The sequence below is a fragment of the Chinchilla lanigera genome, unplaced genomic scaffold (genome assembly GCF_000276665.1).
Source record: "Chinchilla lanigera isolate Chin_1 unplaced genomic scaffold, ChiLan1.0 scaffold00011, whole genome shotgun sequence".
Lineage (NCBI taxonomy): Eukaryota > Metazoa > Chordata > Mammalia > Rodentia > Chinchillidae > Chinchilla > Chinchilla lanigera.
The window spans coordinates 13,715,916-13,733,811 of NW_004955412.1; the positions used below are offsets into that span (position 1 = coordinate 13,715,916).

The 17,896-nt window shown below is 43.0% G+C and overlaps 1 protein-coding gene across 1 annotated transcript in view; it reads left to right on the forward strand.

The window, feature by feature from the left end:
- The first annotated feature begins 2,175 nt into the window (after nt 1-2,175).
- Dlat (dihydrolipoamide S-acetyltransferase) overlaps nt 2,176-17,896 on the forward strand; it is a 28,130-nt gene continuing 12,409 nt past the window's right edge. Inside the window, exons 1-10 of the mRNA XM_005378107.2 lie at nt 2,176-2,566; nt 2,998-3,099; nt 3,205-3,329; nt 3,641-3,794; nt 6,299-6,425; nt 9,455-9,642; nt 11,723-11,882; nt 15,882-15,949; nt 17,215-17,307; nt 17,656-17,763. Coding sequence (XP_005378164.1) covers nt 2,282-2,566; nt 2,998-3,099; nt 3,205-3,329; nt 3,641-3,794; nt 6,299-6,425; nt 9,455-9,642; nt 11,723-11,882; nt 15,882-15,949; nt 17,215-17,307; nt 17,656-17,763 — 1,410 coding nt within the window. The 5' untranslated portion in view covers nt 2,176-2,281. The remainder of the gene's footprint in view (nt 2,567-2,997; nt 3,100-3,204; nt 3,330-3,640; nt 3,795-6,298; nt 6,426-9,454; nt 9,643-11,722; nt 11,883-15,881; nt 15,950-17,214; nt 17,308-17,655; nt 17,764-17,896) is intronic.

A 17,896-nucleotide genomic window follows, 5' to 3' on the forward strand; every position in this document is an offset into this window, starting at 1 on the left:
AAATATGTATAAAATTCAACTAAAAATCTTTCAGTACCAGCTAACTCCTCTTTGCATCTACCTACCTTGTATCAGTGATACTGTCCTTCTCTCTTAAACTTTCAGGTCTTAAGTTCTGCTTTTCCTTTACTTCCTTTACCCAATCTATTTCGGAGACTTCATAGCTTGTTCGCTCAGAATCGATTTCACAGACCTAAGAATTCTAGCCTACCTCTAGGGTCAGCTTGCCACCTCTGGACTACTTAGGCTGTGCCTTCTAATTTAGCTGCACCATTTGAAAAATCCCAAACAAGGTGTAAGCAGGCCTACCCAGGTGAGCAGCAACACTACAGATCACCTCGTAATTTCTAACACAGGCTAATTTAGAGGCTAGTGTTGAACTCAAATGGAGTTGAAGTACTGTGCTGATATTTTAGTTAATTCAAAATAGTTAAAACACTTCATAATCACTTAAGAAAGTTACAGTGTAACATTTTTCACTATCCACAATTATTTCATTGCTTCTCTCAACTGTTACTCATATGTAAAGGTCCACATTATTGCTACTCTTCAAATATACTTTTTTCATTTACTCAAGAAATTCTGTATTTCTCAATTATGCTGTCTATTTTTGGGGGACAGTGGTGCCTGCTTGAATATTTCCAATTTTGTTAGATATGAACTAGTATCTCTTGGCCACTTTAACTTTCCAAGTTAATTATTAGCAAGGTTGAATGTTTTCAAACGTTAGGGTCTCCCTGGTTCTAACTTTTTCTTCCGATTTTGGTGCTTCCTGATCATCTGTACACTTGGGGCCTGACCACATAAAAGCAGCATACGCTTCCTCCTAATCCAATGCCCCCTTCAGCTCAGAAATAATATTTTTTGTCGGGCGTGGTGGCACACGCCTGTAATCCCAGCACTCGGGAGGCTGAGGCAGGAGGATCGTTTCAAATTCGAGACCAGCCTGGGCTACAAAGTGAGGTCAAGGCCAGCCTGAACTGAATAGCGAGACCCTGTGCCAAAAAGACAAAAAAAAAAAAAAAAGAAAGAAATAATAGTTTCTAATTATAACTGTACAGAAGACCAGACATATTGTGTCTGTAAATTTTTGTTGATTAATTGAAAAGACATGTACTCAGTTCCCCCTTACTCTAAACTCCAGAGACATTGATTCTTGCCTCCACTGGCTTATAGTTTACTTTTGGTAGTGAAATATAATCATGAACAAGCAGGGCGTGGTGGTGCACATCGTAATCCCAGCACTCTGGAGGCTGAGGCAGGAGGATGGCTACGAGTTCCAGGCCAATCGAGGATACTCAATGAGTTCAAAACCAGCCCGGACTACATGGGAAGAGCCCCCGTCTCACCTCAAAAAGACAAAAAACCATATGGTCATGACCCGCGTAATGGTTTCATAATAACCTACCAAATACAAGATGGTGTTTCCGTAAGATTATACGATCTAGTGACACCTGACATCTAACCACCTTAGCTTGTGTAAGTGCACTCGGGATGGTCACACAAGTAGCGTGACAGTAGAGTATAATCCTTTAAAAACTGGCTATTTAACGGGATTCTAGGGGAGCCAGGGGGTGACAAATCCCTTTTGCAAACTTGTATCTGATCCCGCTGCGGGACACGCGAACGTGGGGCCGCGCCTTCCTCTGGCTGCCCTTCGCACGGCCCTGGGAACCCGTTCCTCCGGCCCCCCGGGGCTGCACACCTGAAAAGCCTCTTTGTAGCCGGGCAGCCCAAGCCGCCGCGGCCAGGCGCACTCCCGAACCCGGCCGCCCGCGGGGCTCCGCGCTCCCGCTTCCCGGGGCGCCGCTGCACAGCCCCGCCCTAGGCCGCAGGCGCCCACTGCTCGGCCCTTCGGTCTCCCGGCTCTTTTCCCAGCTCTTTCTGAAAACAAGGCCGCCTCGGACTAGAGCGCCGCCCGCACCCCGCTGTCTCGGCCACCCGGCCCCGCCCTACCCCGCAGATGTCTATCCAGGGCCGCCCGCACCCCGCTCGGCCTCCCCGTTCCCAACCCGCTCCGCGGACACGCCCCGTCCCTCGGGGCGTCTAGCGGGAGCCAGTCCGCTCCGGGGCCGCCCGCCCGCCCGGCTCCCCGCCCGGCTCCCCGCCCAGCTCCCCGCCCAGCTCCCCGCCCAGGCCGCGCGGGGGTGGCGCGAGCGCGCGGCGCCGGTTTTACGACAGCGTGCGGCTGCGCGGAGTGGCTGACGGCAGAGCCGCGCTGCTCGCGGAGAGGTCACCCTGGAAACGGTGGAGGTTTTGGGGAGTGGGACTCGGTGGCACGATGTGGCGCGTTTGTGCCCGACGGGCCCATCGGGCAGCCCCGGGGGCAGGACTCGGAGCCCCGTGGGCCGCCCTGCGAGAGGGACCCGGAGCCCCGCGTGTGAGCCTGCGGTCCGGCCGCGCGCCGGCTCGTCCCAACAGCACGACGACCCCGGGCTGCGGCGGGGTCCGGGCCCTGGGCGGGTGGAGCCCCAGCTCCGCCGCCGCCGCCCCGCGGAACCGCTTCCTGCTGCAGCTCTTGGGGTCGCCGGGCCGCCGCTCTTACAGTCTCCCTCCGCATCAGAAGGTGAGCCCTCCGCCCCGGACCCCGTTGTCCTTCAGGGCCGACTCCTTGGCCTTGGGAATCCTGCAGAGGTCTCGGGGATCTTGCAGCTCCGTCCAGTGTTAGTCATTCTTCCGTACAGCGCCTGGCTTTGCTGCAGTCCGTGAGCTTCCTTCCCGCGTGTCATCTGTCCCATTGAAAGGAGAGCTCCAAGCTGGGGCTGTGTGCAGGACGTCTGCCGAGTTTCCTGCTGGATCAGGCGCAGAGCAGTGGAGGCGGATGCCAGCCCCTGGGAACCCTGAACTGCTGGGCAGCCGCTCGCTCTGTATCCCCGATGCCTGGTGTGCAAGGCGACTCAGTACATCGCATCGCACTGAACTGAATGAAACTTCAAAGCAGACCGAGTGAGGTAGAACTTTCAAGTAAATTTAGTGCTTTTCTCTTCTGTCTTCCAGGTTCCGTTACCTTCGCTTTCCCCGACAATGCAGGCAGGCACCATAGCCCGATGGGAAAAAAAAGAAGGGGAAAAAATCAATGAGGGTGATCTGATTGCAGAGGTAAGTTTTACCATGGAAGTGAGTTTGAGCGGTGTGATTTTGAGATACATGCTAGTAAACTGCACACTGGCAATGCAAACCTACACTACTGCTTTGTGTTAAAAGGTTGAAACTGACAAAGCCACAGTTGGCTTTGAGAGTCTAGAGGAGTGTTATATGGCAAAGATTCTTGTTGCTGAAGGTACCAGAGATGTTCCAGTGGGAGCTGTCATCTGTATCACAGTTGGAAAGTAAGTAGAAACTTTGTTATCTGTGGAAGTTCAGTGCTTATCAGGGTATTTTAATTATGAATTTTGAGAGCCAGGTGTGGTGGCGCACACCTGTGATCCCAGCATTCGGGAGGCTGAGGCAGGAGGATCGCTGCAAGTTCCAGGCCAACCTGGGCTCCATAGTGAGTTCAAAGGTCAGCCTGAACTACATAGCAAGACCCTGTCTCCAAAAAAAATTGAGAAATTAGAAATGAAGGACTTTTGAAGACATCTGTGGTAGCTGAATTTGCTTTTTAAACTCCCTTATATTTGTGTATATTTTGCATTTTTAGGCCTGAGGATATTGAGGCTTTTAAAAATTACACGTTGGATTCCTCTGCAGCACCCACTCCACAAGCAGCCCCGACACCAACTGCTGCAGCTGCTGCTTCGCCACCTGCACCTTCTGCACAAGCTCCTGGTAGCTCATATCCTAGTCACATGCAGGTGAGGCTTGGTATCTGAGTGTTTGATCTAGTTCAGTGATGGTGAACCCTTTACAGACTGAGTGCAGTGCAAAAGCCACTTACTTACCACAGAGTGCCCGCGCTTCAGTTCAACCTGAATACTGAAGTTTTAGTTTAGAAAAAACAACTAACACATTAGCATCTTTTTTCTTGAGAGCAAAACGTAATAACTAGGCTGGGGAAATAGCTCAGTGGCGTAAGCACCTGCGTTACAAGTGCAAGGTCCTGCGTTCGATTCCGGTACAAAAAAAAAAAAAAAAACCACACATAATAACATGCATGCCATAGGTTCACCACCACTGATTTAGTTGATTAGTTATTTGTATATTTTTCATACCTAGCTTTTGCATCCTGGAAACTGGCTTGACTGTGGCAGGCTCTTACCATTTAGGATGAAAATTGAACGCTTTATTCATAATTGTTATTTCTAGGTACATGAGCTTGGATAATTTCTTTAACCTTGCTCAGCCTCAGTATTGACTAGAGGACAGTGCTTGATGCTTCTTTCTCAAGAATATTTCATTATAGATTTTGAGGATGATTTTTACGTATGACTACTCCCTGTATAGATAGTTTCTAGTAGGTCTCAGGTGCCATCTGTTGCATGAAAGTCTCCAGTTAGTGTTTTTCTTTGCTGTATTGTGGTCTGTCTTCTAAAAGTGGGTAAACTGTTCTAATAGTAGTATTTATAAGTGAGGAAACTGACAATAAAGAGTAAGTGTGGAGTAGACATAGAAAATAGCGTTGTAACAAAGCTGAAGATGAAAATGTAATCTCTGTTGATTGCATTAGCTTAAGTCAGTTTCTAGGAAATCAAGTTAATTTGTTAGATATTAGGGTTATCTATGTGTGTGTGTGTTTTTGATGGAAGTAAATAAAAAATGAGTCTTACTTTTTCTAAAGGAGTAAGACCTGAACTTTCCTTAACGTGGTATATATGTAGGAAAATTTGTGTAGAAATCATTTTCTCTGCAATAACGTTTCTCTCATGGTCTGTTAGTAATGCTTATGTTAGTAATCACAGTGAGATTTTGCTTGGTGTTCATGTCACACAGTTCTTTCATCTTGTTTAGCAAATTATGCCATATTAAGTAAGAACCTCATTTCTCTGTACTTTATGGCTTTGTGTGCAAACGTTAGGGTTGTGCTTAATTATCCTTCAAGTTATTGTATAGATATTACTGGCTCCATTAACTTTTCAGAAGCAGATGAAGATCGCAAATTCTGAGCAAGGAAACCTTTTTTTCTCTTCAGTATTAGGAATTGAGCTCAGGACCTTTGCATTGATCTGCATGCCTGGTTCCCGTTTTATTTTTATTTTGAGACAGGACCTTACTAAGTCACAAAATGCCCAGGTTGGGCTCAAACTTGCGATCGTTGTTCCTCAGTGTCCCAGAGTGCAGGGATTACAGGTGTGCAGCTCCATGCCCAACTGAGAAAGGCACTTTAAAAGAATTTTCTGTCTTGTTTTGCTTTTTCTGCCCTTCTAGAGACATTTTTTACTGAAATTATTTTTCCCTCAGGATGCGACTATTGCTAATTAGATACAAAAGACTGTTAGGCAGCAAGCAGATAAAGACTGTAGGTGAAAATATCCAAATTTAGTGGACATATAAGCTGTATAAATAGGGAAGCAGTTTTAAATTTATATCAACCAATCTGATGTTTCCATGCTGTTGGAGTAGAAATGACTATTACAAAAACAACTGCGGGAGGACTGAGGGTGTGGATCATTGGTAGAGTGCTGCTTCACATGCATGAAACCCTGGGTTCAGTTTCTAGCACTAAAAAAGTTACTTTTTACATTTTCATTTTTCAAATAATTGAGTACATAAAAATTCTATAAACTCATCATTACGGTGTATTGTTTCGAAGTATGCATATGATGTGGGATTGCTAAATTAGCATACCATTTCCTTACTTTTTTGTAGTGAGAACACTTAATCTATTCTCTTAGCAATTTTGAAGAATACAGTATATTGTTACTAACTGTACTCACCAAAGCATACTTCCTAGTGCTAGCTTAGATTTAGGAAGTGTGGGATAAATGTGGTTTCCTACGGATGAAAAGATAAGTAGATGCTAAAACCAGAGTACAGTAAAGTTTTAAGAATGGTCTGGACCAAGATCATTCTGTGCAAATGACACATTTTGATCTTAACCTAAGAGAGAAAAAGATGAAAAGGTGCTCTGTGCATAGGTATATGTTGAGGAAATTAATTCTGACTGAAAGAAGCCTTTCCCCCTATTGCTTTTAACTGTGGAAAGAATGTCAGAATATGTTATAGTTCAGATATAAAGTTCAGGGTCTGAAGGATTTAGTTGATGGGAAGCTGTCGAGGCACTTCGCTTTTTCTCTGATGGGCATTTGAGTTGCCCTAGTCACTGTCACTCCATGAAACTACCAGCTTGCCTGAGTGCTTTTGTGCCTGAGTGCTTTTGCGCTTCCTGATTCTACGCAGTAACGTGCATTTGTTTCCCTAGGTACTGCTTCCTGCCCTCTCTCCTACCATGACCATGGGCACAGTTCAGAGATGGGAAAAAAAAGTGGGGGAGAAGCTAAGTGAAGGAGACTTACTGGCGGAGATAGAGACTGACAAGGCCACGATAGGTGAGACTTCTTCAGCTTTTACCGGTTAGGCACTGAGTATTCCAGTGAGGACGAGGATTGCCATTCTCTGCAATGAGTGAGTGATACTATGACAGTTTTACGGTTCTTAGGATTAATTTCCTGGAGCAAGGTATTTTATGACAAAAATGTGCATGATTGGATTTGTCAGTTCCATACTGTACGTAATGAATCAAGGATGTGTCAACTGAGAGATTATTCTTAGGCCAAAGTTTGCTTTTTAGCTTTGCTTTCGTGTTACTCAAAAGCTGTATCAGAGCAGCGGTTATGTCAACTGGGCGAAGGAAAGGGGGGAAGAGGAGAAAGCCACCACCAAGGCAGGAAAATACCACGGAATTTAAGATCACTTTAAAAAAAAACTGAAACCAAAGTGTAGATTGTGTTCCTGTTTTGAGAATGATGTATAATATGTCCGTTTGGATAAATCACTTTTCCATTTCCCCTTTTTTGGTTTGTTTTTATGCTTAGAAACAAACCCCACGGGGGCAATCAAGTCTCTGTGATAATATTTATAGATATTCATAGATATTATGGATTTCTTGCCTCTGCTCCATGATTTGCTCCTGAAGGAAACCCTGGAAGGCAGAACTTGTTCTCACCAATGGGTTTTTTTTTTCAGTATTGGGAATTGAACCTAGGGCCTTAGCATAAAGCTACATCCCCAGCCCTTTTTTATTTATTTTGAGATAAGGTCTCTGTAAGTCACTAAGTTGTCCAGGCTGGGTTCAAACTTGGGATCCTCCTGCCTCACCCTCAGTGTGTGCTACCTTGCCTAACTTCTGACAGCTTCTTTCAGTTTGTTTTTTTTTTATTATAATTATTTTGTTTTGAGACAGGGCTTCACTGTGTAGTTCAGGCTGATCTTGAACTCATTATGTAGCCCACACTGGCCTCAAGCTTGCAGCGATCCTCCTGCCTCAGCCTCCCATGTGCTGGAATTACAGGTGTGCACTACATGCCCAGTTGCTTTTAGTTTTTCTTTTGCAGCTGTAAGTGTTTGAGTTTTTTGCAAGAAAAGTAGTAGCCAAATGTAAATTTTCAACATCATATAGGTTCCAACAATACTGTATTTCTTCACATTGAAATAATTGGTATAATATCAATTAAAACTTTTTTGAAAAGCTCCAAGGATCCTTTCATGGCTGAAATTGCATATCACTGTCTAGCCTGGTGGTTTTCAATTTGACATCATATGCTTCTGACCTGTAGCAGGACAACTGATGGCGCCTTGAAGTCCTGTGAATGTCATGGGGGTTAGCCTTTTTGAGACATTCTTGCTGTGTAATCCAGCCCAGCCTTGAACTTCTGTGTAGCTCAGGCTGGCCTGGAATTTGCGATCCTCCTGCTTCAGCCTCCTAAGTGTGCCATCCCCCTTGGCAGAGATGTTTTTAATAACTTTCAGAACTAACACATATCTGTAATCTCTCATAGTTATATTTAACAGATACCTATGTCCCAGTATCCATGGGTATTGGCTCCTCCCAAAAATTCAATACTTGTTAGGTACAGATGCAAGTTTTTTCAAATATTTTTAGCCTCCTAGATTTGCAGGGCCAACTATGTTCATTTATGTTACACCAGATACTGTTTCTAAGTAGTTGAAAACTACTAATTCATTTAAATTCGTAACATTCCCCCATACCCTGAGAGAAGTATAGTCTTCCCTGAGTACCTTCAAATGGGATGGAGAATTGGTTCCAGGATCTGCCCTACTGCAGTCTGCAGATACTCAGGTACCTTCTGCAAAGTGGCATAGTATGTGGATATAATTTTATGTGTACCTTCCTGCATGTTTTTGTTTGTGTTTGGTGCTGGGAATTAAACTCAGGCCCCTCTGTGAGCTAAATATTTCTTCTTTGTCTAGGCTATATTCCAACCCCTATCATATACCATATATCTTTTCTAGGTTACTTTTATTTAAATATTTTTTTATTTAAAGATAAAAATAACAAAACTGTCATGAAAACAAAATCAAAACAACACAAAAACAACAAAAGCGATACATGACCTCAAAACAAAATGATAGGAATTAACAATGGTTGCTACATTATATACTGTTATCTTCAATGAAGTTGCTCAGTCCACCAGATGTAAGAATGTAAGATTGATCAAACAATCAAAGACAGTGATGAGTAATTAAAAAAAACATTTGATTTTTTTTTTTTTTTTTTGGTTTTTCTCCGGAACCGGGAACCGAACTCACGACCTTGTGCTTGCCAGGCAGGCACTTTTGCCACTGAGCTAAATCCCCAGCCCAAAAAAAACATTTGAAATGATGCAGTTTCACCATACAAGATGGTAGGAGTTCAACCATGGTTCTTACACGTATGTTGTTGTTTTCAGATCAGTCATTCTGATTACCAGATTCAAGCGTGAAAAATTGTTCAAGAAAAAAAATTTTAAGCATTGACTGTTCCTTTCAATAAACCACAGACATCAGCATCTGTGTTACTTGTAATGCAGCATAAATGCTATATGAATAGTTACACTATATTGTTTAGGGAATGATGACAAGAGAAAAAAGTCTGTAGGTGTTCAGCATAGATGCAACCATCATAGACCTAATTACAAAATACATGTCAGCAACGATGTAATATTTTTGAACTACAGTTGCTTGAATGCCAGGATGTGGAACCTGTGGATAGGGAGGGCTGACTGTACTATAATTATCCCTATTCTTTCCCCTGGTCTGGTACTGGGAATTGAAGCCAAGACCTTGTTAGCACTGTGCTACTTCCCTGGTGTTTTTTTATTTTTAATTTTGAGACAAAGTTTCACTGAGTTTCTGAGTTGCCCGGGCTGGGCTTGAACTTGTCATCTCCCTGCCTTAGCCTCTAGGAGTGCTGGCATTGTAGGTGAGCAGCATCACACCTAGCCACAGAGAGGCTAGGTGGCCTGCAATAAGACTATACAGTCAGTTTGATGAAAGCCTTTTTCTTAAATGTCTGCTGTGGGTTTGTATGGATAATGAGGTCTTTTAAGTTCCATAATGCTTTTTCTTTCTATTTAAGGTTTTGAAGTACAGGAAGAAGGTTATCTGGCAAAAATCCTGATTCCTGAAGGTACAAGAGACGTCCCTCTAGGAACCCCACTTTGTATCATTGTAGAAAAAGAGGCAGATATAGCAGCATTTGCTGATTATAGGCCAACTGAAGTAACTGACTTAAAACCACAAGCACCACCACCTACCCCACCCCTGGTAGGTATGCCTCTGGAATCAAGAAAACATTTATCCTGTTCACTTCTAAATGAAAGGGGTTTGATTAGGTGATATCTTAGGTTCCTTTCAGCTCCGAGATCTGATGAATAAGGAAGAAGAGAGTGCATTGCCATTTGAGGAAGTATGTAGAGTGTGTTGCGTTGCATTGTACCATCCATCTAATGGTCAGTAGTTTGATCCTTGTAGTTATTTTCCCTCTGCTGTGAACAAAGGGAAAGTCCTGCTGAGAACAAAGCCGAAGTAACACGTTCTCTTTCTGCTTTGGGTGTAAATGCCATCCTTATGAAAGGTAGGGTTTTGTTCCCCGTCTTGTCAGCTTCACTGTGTAAACACAATCATGTTCAGTCTTCTTTATACATACACAGTATTTATATATTATAGTAGGGTAAGCATGTATTTATAGTACATTGAAACCTGGACATGACGTGACTTGTTTGCACAGAATTTCTTATACTTTGCACTGTACACCAGACACCTGTACCGTGAGCATGTATTAACCTCAAGCATAGTTAACATATATTTATACTAATAAAATATTTTTTTATTTAAAGAGAATAAAAAACAGTAATGATGCAGAATTTCAAAACAAGATGGTAGGAAATTAACAGCAGTTGTTATAGTGCGTATTATTATCTTCAAAGTAGTTCAGATTACCAGATACAGGCATGCAAAATTGATCAAACAATTAAGCATTAACTGTTCCTTTTAATAAATCAATAGAAATTAGTACTAAAATTATCTTAGCTATCTTGTGCATATATTTTTTTCCCTTCTTTCTTTTCTCCTTTCCCCTGTCCCAGGTGTTCTTTTCTTTTGAGCAGTTTCTTTCCTTTGCCTAATATCTGCTGTACCTTTCAGATTTTATTTACTTTTTCAGTTTCTTACACTAGGGAGACAATACGATGTTTACACATGTAGGTCTGAGTTATTTCACTTGTATGGTCTCTCGTTGTATCAATTACCTATAAAAGTCTCTGGTTTATCCTCCTTTATGGCTGAGTAGTACTCCACATCTTTTTTATCTTTTTCTCAGTTGAGGGGCATTTGGGTTATTTCCAAGATTTAGCTATGACAAATTGTGCTGCTGTAAATGTGGCTGCACATATATTGCTGTAGTGTGATGTTTTCAGTTTTTCTTGAAAAATACCCAGAAAAGGGGGATAGCTGGGTTGAATGGGGCCTCTCATCCTAGTTTTTTGAGGAATCTCCACACTGATTTCCACAGTGGTTGTACCAGTCTACGCCTCCACCAACAGTGGAAAAGGGTTCCTTTTCCCCCACAGCCCCTGCAGCATTTGTTTTGGGTTGATTTCATGATAATAGCTATTCTTTCCCGGGTGAGGTGGAATCTCAGTGTTGCTAACATTTGCACTGAAGCTTTGCAGATACTAGAATCACATGAATGTAGACATTTCTATCAGAGACAGCTTGATTTCTGACTGCCCTACATTCACGGAGAGCTGACAGGCAGCAGTACTGGTTTATTTAAGATACTTCTAACATGGAACAGTATTGCGTAATTCTGTATTTCAGCATTAGGTTAAGTAAACACAAAAACCAAGTTGGCAATAAGTATAATGAGAATAAGAAAGTGGCAAGAGATTAAAGTGTAGAAAAACTATAAGGATCTTATATGCTGGTCAGCAGTGTTAAAATCCCCACCTCTCCTTGTTGTCATAGAGTAAGATGACTCTTCTGTCTTTGATGTATTCTTGCTACACATATAGCTGTATTATGTTCATTATTTTATTTTATTTTTTGTCTTTTTTGAGACAGGGTCTTGCTATGCAGTTCAGGCTAGCCCTGAGCTCACTTTGTAGCCCAGGCTACAACAATCCTCCTGCCTCAGCCTCCCGAGTGCTGAGATCACAGGCATGCACCACCACGTCCGGCTGTTATATTATTTTGATTAAAGAAGAAAAAAAGTGCATTATGCTCTTAGGAAAAGAAAGTGAATATTATTTAATTAAAATAGCTTTTAACTTGATAAAATCTAAACTCAGTCTTTTGGACCAATCTGCACAGTTATGAATTAATACTTTGTAACTTTTTTTAAAAGGCGGCCACTGTTCCTCCAGCTCCCCAGCCTGTAAGCCCTGCACCCCCAGGCACTCCTGCTGCCCCAGCTGCTCCTGCTGGACCTAGGGGAAGGGTGTTCGTTAGCCCTCTTGCAAAGAAGTTGGCTGCAGAGAAAGGGATTGATCTTACACAAGTAAAAGGTAAGTCTCTTTCCGTGGAAGCTGGATGTGATTTCAGTTTCAGTTGCTTGTGTGACAAAAAATAAAGAATTAAGTGAACAGGCTGGGCATAGTAGTGCGTGCCTCTAATCCCTGCACTCCGGGAGGCTGAGGGAGGAGGATCACAAATTCAAGCCCAGCCTGGGCAATTTAGTGATGTAGCAAGACCCCGTCTCAAAAAAAAAGAGCTAGGAATATGGCTCAATGTGAAGCCCTGCATTCCTAGATTTAATCTTTGGTACCACCAAAAAACAAACAAAAAAAAGAAAAAGGAACAAAATGGGAATATAGCATAGTAATGTGAGAACGCTTGGGTTTAAATGTTAGCTCTGTTTTATACTAACTGTGCAACCTTTTAGGTCTCAGTCTCTTCATTTGTGTATAAAAATGATACCTAATAAATTGTGAAGATTCCTGGGCATGGTGGTGTACACCTATAATCCCAGCACTCGGGAGGCTGAGGTAGGAGGATTGTTTATAGAGTTTGAGGCCAGCCTGAACTACAGAGTGAGATCCTATCTTCAAAAAAAAAAAATTGTGAGGATTGAATAAGTAAACAAATAGTACCCATGCAGAGAAAGAATACCTTGGTATTAGCCATCATGGTAATACTTTTTTTATTCTTAAGTAAGACAGTTAAGTGCAGAGAATAATCATAGTGGTAAACAAGTGTGAGTGGCAGGGTAGATGTGTGTGCAGTTGTGACTGCTGTTTTTACTATTAATTTTTAAGTCATGGCGGCTTTTAGTCGGGGAAGACTCCTGATGAGGTGACACGTGGCCTGATGTGACAGGTGAGGAGTCAGTGTGTGTGCCGGGCACGTGCAGAAGTGGGAAAGAGCATGTGGGGCAGGGAGACCAGCAGACGCGGGCGGAGACAGAGGGAGTTCGGCTTGTGTGAGGAGCATAATGGAGCATCTAGCGGTAGGATGTGAAGGTGGAGAGAGATGAGAATATCAAGGATCTGTGAGGAGCTGGTAAAGAATTGATAGTTTATTTAACATCTAATAGGAACCCAGGAAACCACTGAAAGACTTAGACAAGAAGGTGATTTTTTTTTCTTTCTTTGGTGTTACTGGGGATTATACCAGGGCCTTCGTACTGAGCTACATCCCCAGCTTTCTTTATTTTTTATTTTGAGACAGGGTCTCACTAAGTTGTCCAGGCTGACTGAACTTGTGGTCCTCCTGCATCAGTCTTCCAGAGTGCTGGGATTACACGTGTGTACCACTGCAGCCAGCTTGATGATGAACGGTTTTAAAGGCTCATTTTCTGCAAGGAAATAGATGAAATGAAAGCCAGACACCTGTTTAGATGCTGTGGCTGGGACTGATGGTGGTGGTTTAGACAAGGGTGGTGAAAATAGAAATATATAAAAAGAAATGAGTACATTAAGGTATGTTTTTTACCAAAATCAACAGGTTTTTGTCAAAGCTTAAATATGGGGACTTGACAGCAGTAGTTTCAAAAGTGGGATAGAGCCAGGCATGGTGACACATGCCTGTAATCCCAGCATTGCGGGGGCTGAGGCAGGAGGATTACTGAGTTTAAGGCCAGCCTGGGCTATAAATGAATTCAAGGCCAGCCTGAACTACACAGTGAAACCCTGTCTCAAAAACCAAAAAAAAAAAAAAAAAAGTGGGGTGGAATCCAATATGGACAGGTGGAATGTGACTGAAGAAGTGGAGGTAGCATTGAAGAATATTGGCTCTGCAGAAAGGTCTAGAAGTGAAGGCTTAGCTTTAATAGGATGTGGACTCAAGAGACTGCTCTAGGAGGTGAGTGATAGCAGAATGACTGGTACTGAGCCTCTCCGCCGGCACTGTTAACATTTTGGCCAGAAATTCTTTGTTGTGGGAGATGTGTTCTGTACACATCTGTACAGAAGTTAGTGAACTCTGTAAAATGTTACTGAATTTCTTGGCCCCTATGTAGTAGAGGGTGGTAGTAACCCCTGCTCATGGCAGGGAAAGTGTCTTTAGTCCCTGCCAGGTGTCCTTTGTCATGCAAAGAACCCTCCTTGAGAATCAGTGGTGTCATAGCAAATGATCAGTGGATGACACCTGAGGTTTATGTAGCAGGATGATTTGGCAAGGAACAACGTTCTCGAGAATGCAAGAAAGAGTGGGATTGGTGCCTAGTAAGGATTGAGGACATTTTATCTGTCTTTGTCGGAGAAAAGAGAATATAACGTGATGGGTTTGTTGGTTTCATAGTAGAGTATGAGGAGGATTCCTCTCTGTTTGCACCTGTCTGATTAATAAAGTAAGAAGTGAAGGTGTCAGCCGGAGAGTGAGTGTGGGGAGAGTGAGTGTGGGGAGTGTTGAGGTTAGATTGTAACGCAGTGTTCTCAGAGTTTGGGAAGGTGAATTTAAAGGGCTAAGTGATTGTAGTTCATCGGTCTTACTTGTGTTGTTATCTGCCTTGTTTGTGTTTAGCAAGAACCCTATAACTGTATTGCTCATTCAGGGTTCTTCCCTTTACCCCGCATTGCTTCCTGATTTCCTCTTGTGCCTTCTTAGGGAGACAGATTAAAACTGGGTTTCACCTAACTCCTTTTGGTCAGGAAATTCTTGTGAATAAGGTGGGTGGTGCTACAGGTTTCCTCCCTTAAGGGGCTGCACGATGTGGTGTCTGGCTCAGCCTTGGTTATAAGGGGAAGTCGTTTTCCCTCTCCTATAAAGGAGAGAAATCTAGTGGGGGCGCCGCCAACTCCCTGTTTATGCTGAAGGAAAAGGATTGGGAAGAGCTGCACACAAGAATTGTTTTCAAATCTGCCATGGGGCCAGGCGCAGTGGTGCATGCCTGTAATCCCAGCACTCGGGAGGCTGAGGCAGGAGGATCGCTGTGAATTCGAGACCAGTCTGGGCTACAAAGTGAACTCACAGCCAGCCTGAATTGCACAGCGAGACCTTGTCTCAAAAAGGCAAAACAAAACAAAACAAGAAGAAATAATAATAATAAATAAAATCCTCCATGGGGGGAAGATGAATCAGTTTGATCAAATTTTTTCTAGAATAAGCCAGTGTAAGAGGTGTTATAATAAAGAAATTCTAAAATTGGTTAGAATTCAAGGTCAGGATTACCTCCTTGGGTCTAAGACTAATCCTAAGAAATTATAGATGGGAGGAGGGAGGGAAATAGAAGAAAAATAAAATTAAACGTTGAGAAAACTTTGAAGGTCCCTTCTCATATGTGGCATGGTACCTGCTTCCTTCATTGCCTCTAACATAGGTCTGCTTAGCTCTATTGTGAGAGAGCTGTGACAGATAGAGATTCCATAGGAAGTGAAGTGGGTGTGGTGGCACATGCCTGGCATCCCAGCACTGTGGGAGACTCAGGCAGGTTTGAGCCCAGCCTGGGCACTATGGTGAGACCTTGTCTCAGAAAAGAGCTGGGGATACAGCTGAGTGTGAAGGGCTGAGTTCAGTGTCCCATACAGAAGAACATGGGGAGTGAAAGATTCTAGAGATGAGATAATTGTCATTAAATTTATGCTGTTTGGAGGTGATACAATTGACTTGCCCAATTTGTGATCATGTCTGGTAGCCATGTATAGGGAACAAGTGAGACTCTTAATTTAAGGTTCAGAAAAGTGGATTTTTTTAAGCTACCCAGAAAGGGACAGCTAGTTTTCCTTCTAGATGTATAGATTCTCCTTAACATTATCCTATGTCAGTACTTCCCAAGTTAAAAGTAAGAAATTTTTAAAAACATATAATCTAAGTAAAAGAGAAACATATAAAAGAATATTTACAGTAGTTAAAAGAACCACTGTTGAATAAGCAAGGGTAGTCTGTGAATTAAAATAAGTAAGTAACAAAGGCTGGTATTCCGAGGGAGAACCTCAGGGGCGGGCTAAAGCGGTGGTCTTTGCAGCGTGCTTTCGGTAACAAACCTTTGAGAACTTTCACTTGATCACAGTGCTGACCTCCTCCAGCGGCCTGCTGTCACATATGTGATACTCCTGCGTTTCTTCCAGGGACGGGACCAGATGGCAGAATCATCAAAAAGGACATTGACTCTTTCGTGCCTACTAAAGCTGCTGCTGTGAGTTCTGTTTGGCTCTTATTTTTTGCAGTTATTCCTGCAGAGTGCTTTGCAGTCCATGTTAGACCATGTCATACATTATTTAAGAGTGAAGTAGTTCAGCCAGAACAGTTTTTCGTAATTTTAGTGGTCTGACAATACTTAGATACTTGCTTGCTTTCATAGACAGTATATTCAAAATCAGAGGTGATATACCGTAGGGATATGTATGAAAACTGTTTTGAGTAGTGATAGTTTTTTCTGAAACATTTTCTCCTTATCATTCAGCCTTTCTTTTTTTTGTCTTTTTGAGACAGGCTCTCGCTATGCAGTTCAGGCTGGCCTTGAGCTCACTTTGTAGCCCATGCTGGTCTTGAACTCACAAGAATCCTCCTGCCTCAGCCTCCTGAGTGCTGGGATTACAGGCGTGTACCACCACAACTGGCTATTCAGCCTGTTTTTGAAAGCATGTTTACAGGTTGGTTGTCTAGGGTCTATGTGGTTAATTAGTCTACTCAAGGACTAAATTCGTATGTTCAGGTTTCATTTGGTTGGTTAAGGTGCTAAGATACTAGGCAAAAAGTAAAGAAAATGATTTAGTTACCCAGATGTTTAAAATGAAAGATTTTGCATTATTTTTCCTTCTTAACATTGTCAAGGGTAGTGGATTGGTTTGTTTATCTCAGTTCTTTCAATTTAAGAATGTTTTGATTGCCTTTGGTAAAGATAATTTTCCAAAAAAATTTTCTTTTTATATAAACTGGTCATTGCAAAGAAAGATGACACCCAAAACGTCACTTCAGCCAGACATGGTGGCGCACACCTGTAATCCCAGCACTCGGGAGGCTGAGGCAGGAGGATCAGCATGACTTTGAGGCCAGCCTGGTCTACACAGTGAATTCAAGGGTGGTCTGACTCACATAGTAAGACCTTGTCTCAAAAAAAAGTATGCCAGATGTGGTACATGCCTGTCATCCCAACACTTGGGAAGCTGAGTGAAGGAGGACTGCTGTGAGTTCTAGGCCAGCCCAAACTATGTAGCAAAACTCTGTCTCAGCGCTCCCCCTGCTCACAGCAAAAAAAGAGACAACAAAACAGAAACCAAAAAACAAGACTTCAGAATAAGTTGTCATCCAGTCCCTTCTACTCACTGGGCCTAGAACTCGCCATTCTTGTACAAATGTTTATTTTTTACCTCGCCATCTATAAAAGGTCGCCGGCAGTCCCTCCTAGCTGTGTATGCTAAGGTCAGGCCAGAGTTACTAAGAGCGTTCCCTTCCCCCTAGGCCCCGGCAGCAGCTGTGCCTCCCCCGAGTCCAGGAGCGGCGCCAGTCCCTGCAGGCGTCTTCACGGACATCCCAATCAGCAACATCCGTCGGGTAAGTGCATCGCCACAGCCTGGAACCAGAGCGTTGGGACTGTCCTTCCTCTGGCTGCTTAATTCTATTAATAGTGTAAAACCCAAGCGGAAACCCTTTCGGTGGGCATGTCAGATGACTAGCTTAAGGGAAGTTTGATTCGGTCGGGTGAATTAGGATGCAAACCACTGTTCTGGTTGAATCTTTTACAAGGTGCAGAGTTAGGGTGCAATTCTTCATCATCCAATCCTGACAATGCTGGAGGTAAGTAAGTATTACTGGGGAGCAGAGTGAAGAGGTAAACAGACCTGAATTGGGTAAAGTCCTCTTAATTTAAGAGAATTGACTTTAGAATATCTCTGCTTTCAGGTTATTGCACAGCGGTTAATGCAATCAAAGCAGACGATACCTCATTATTACCTTTCCATTGATGTGAATATGGGAGAGGTTTTGTTGGTGCGGAAAGAACTTAATAAGGTAATACTTCTGGAAACTGCAGCTCTGCAACTTACAAAAATTCTGTCTTTCCTCATTAAATATTTGCTTTTTGTTTAGTTTTGGGGATTGAATGTAGGGCTTTCACACTGAGCTGAATTTCCAGCCTTTTAAA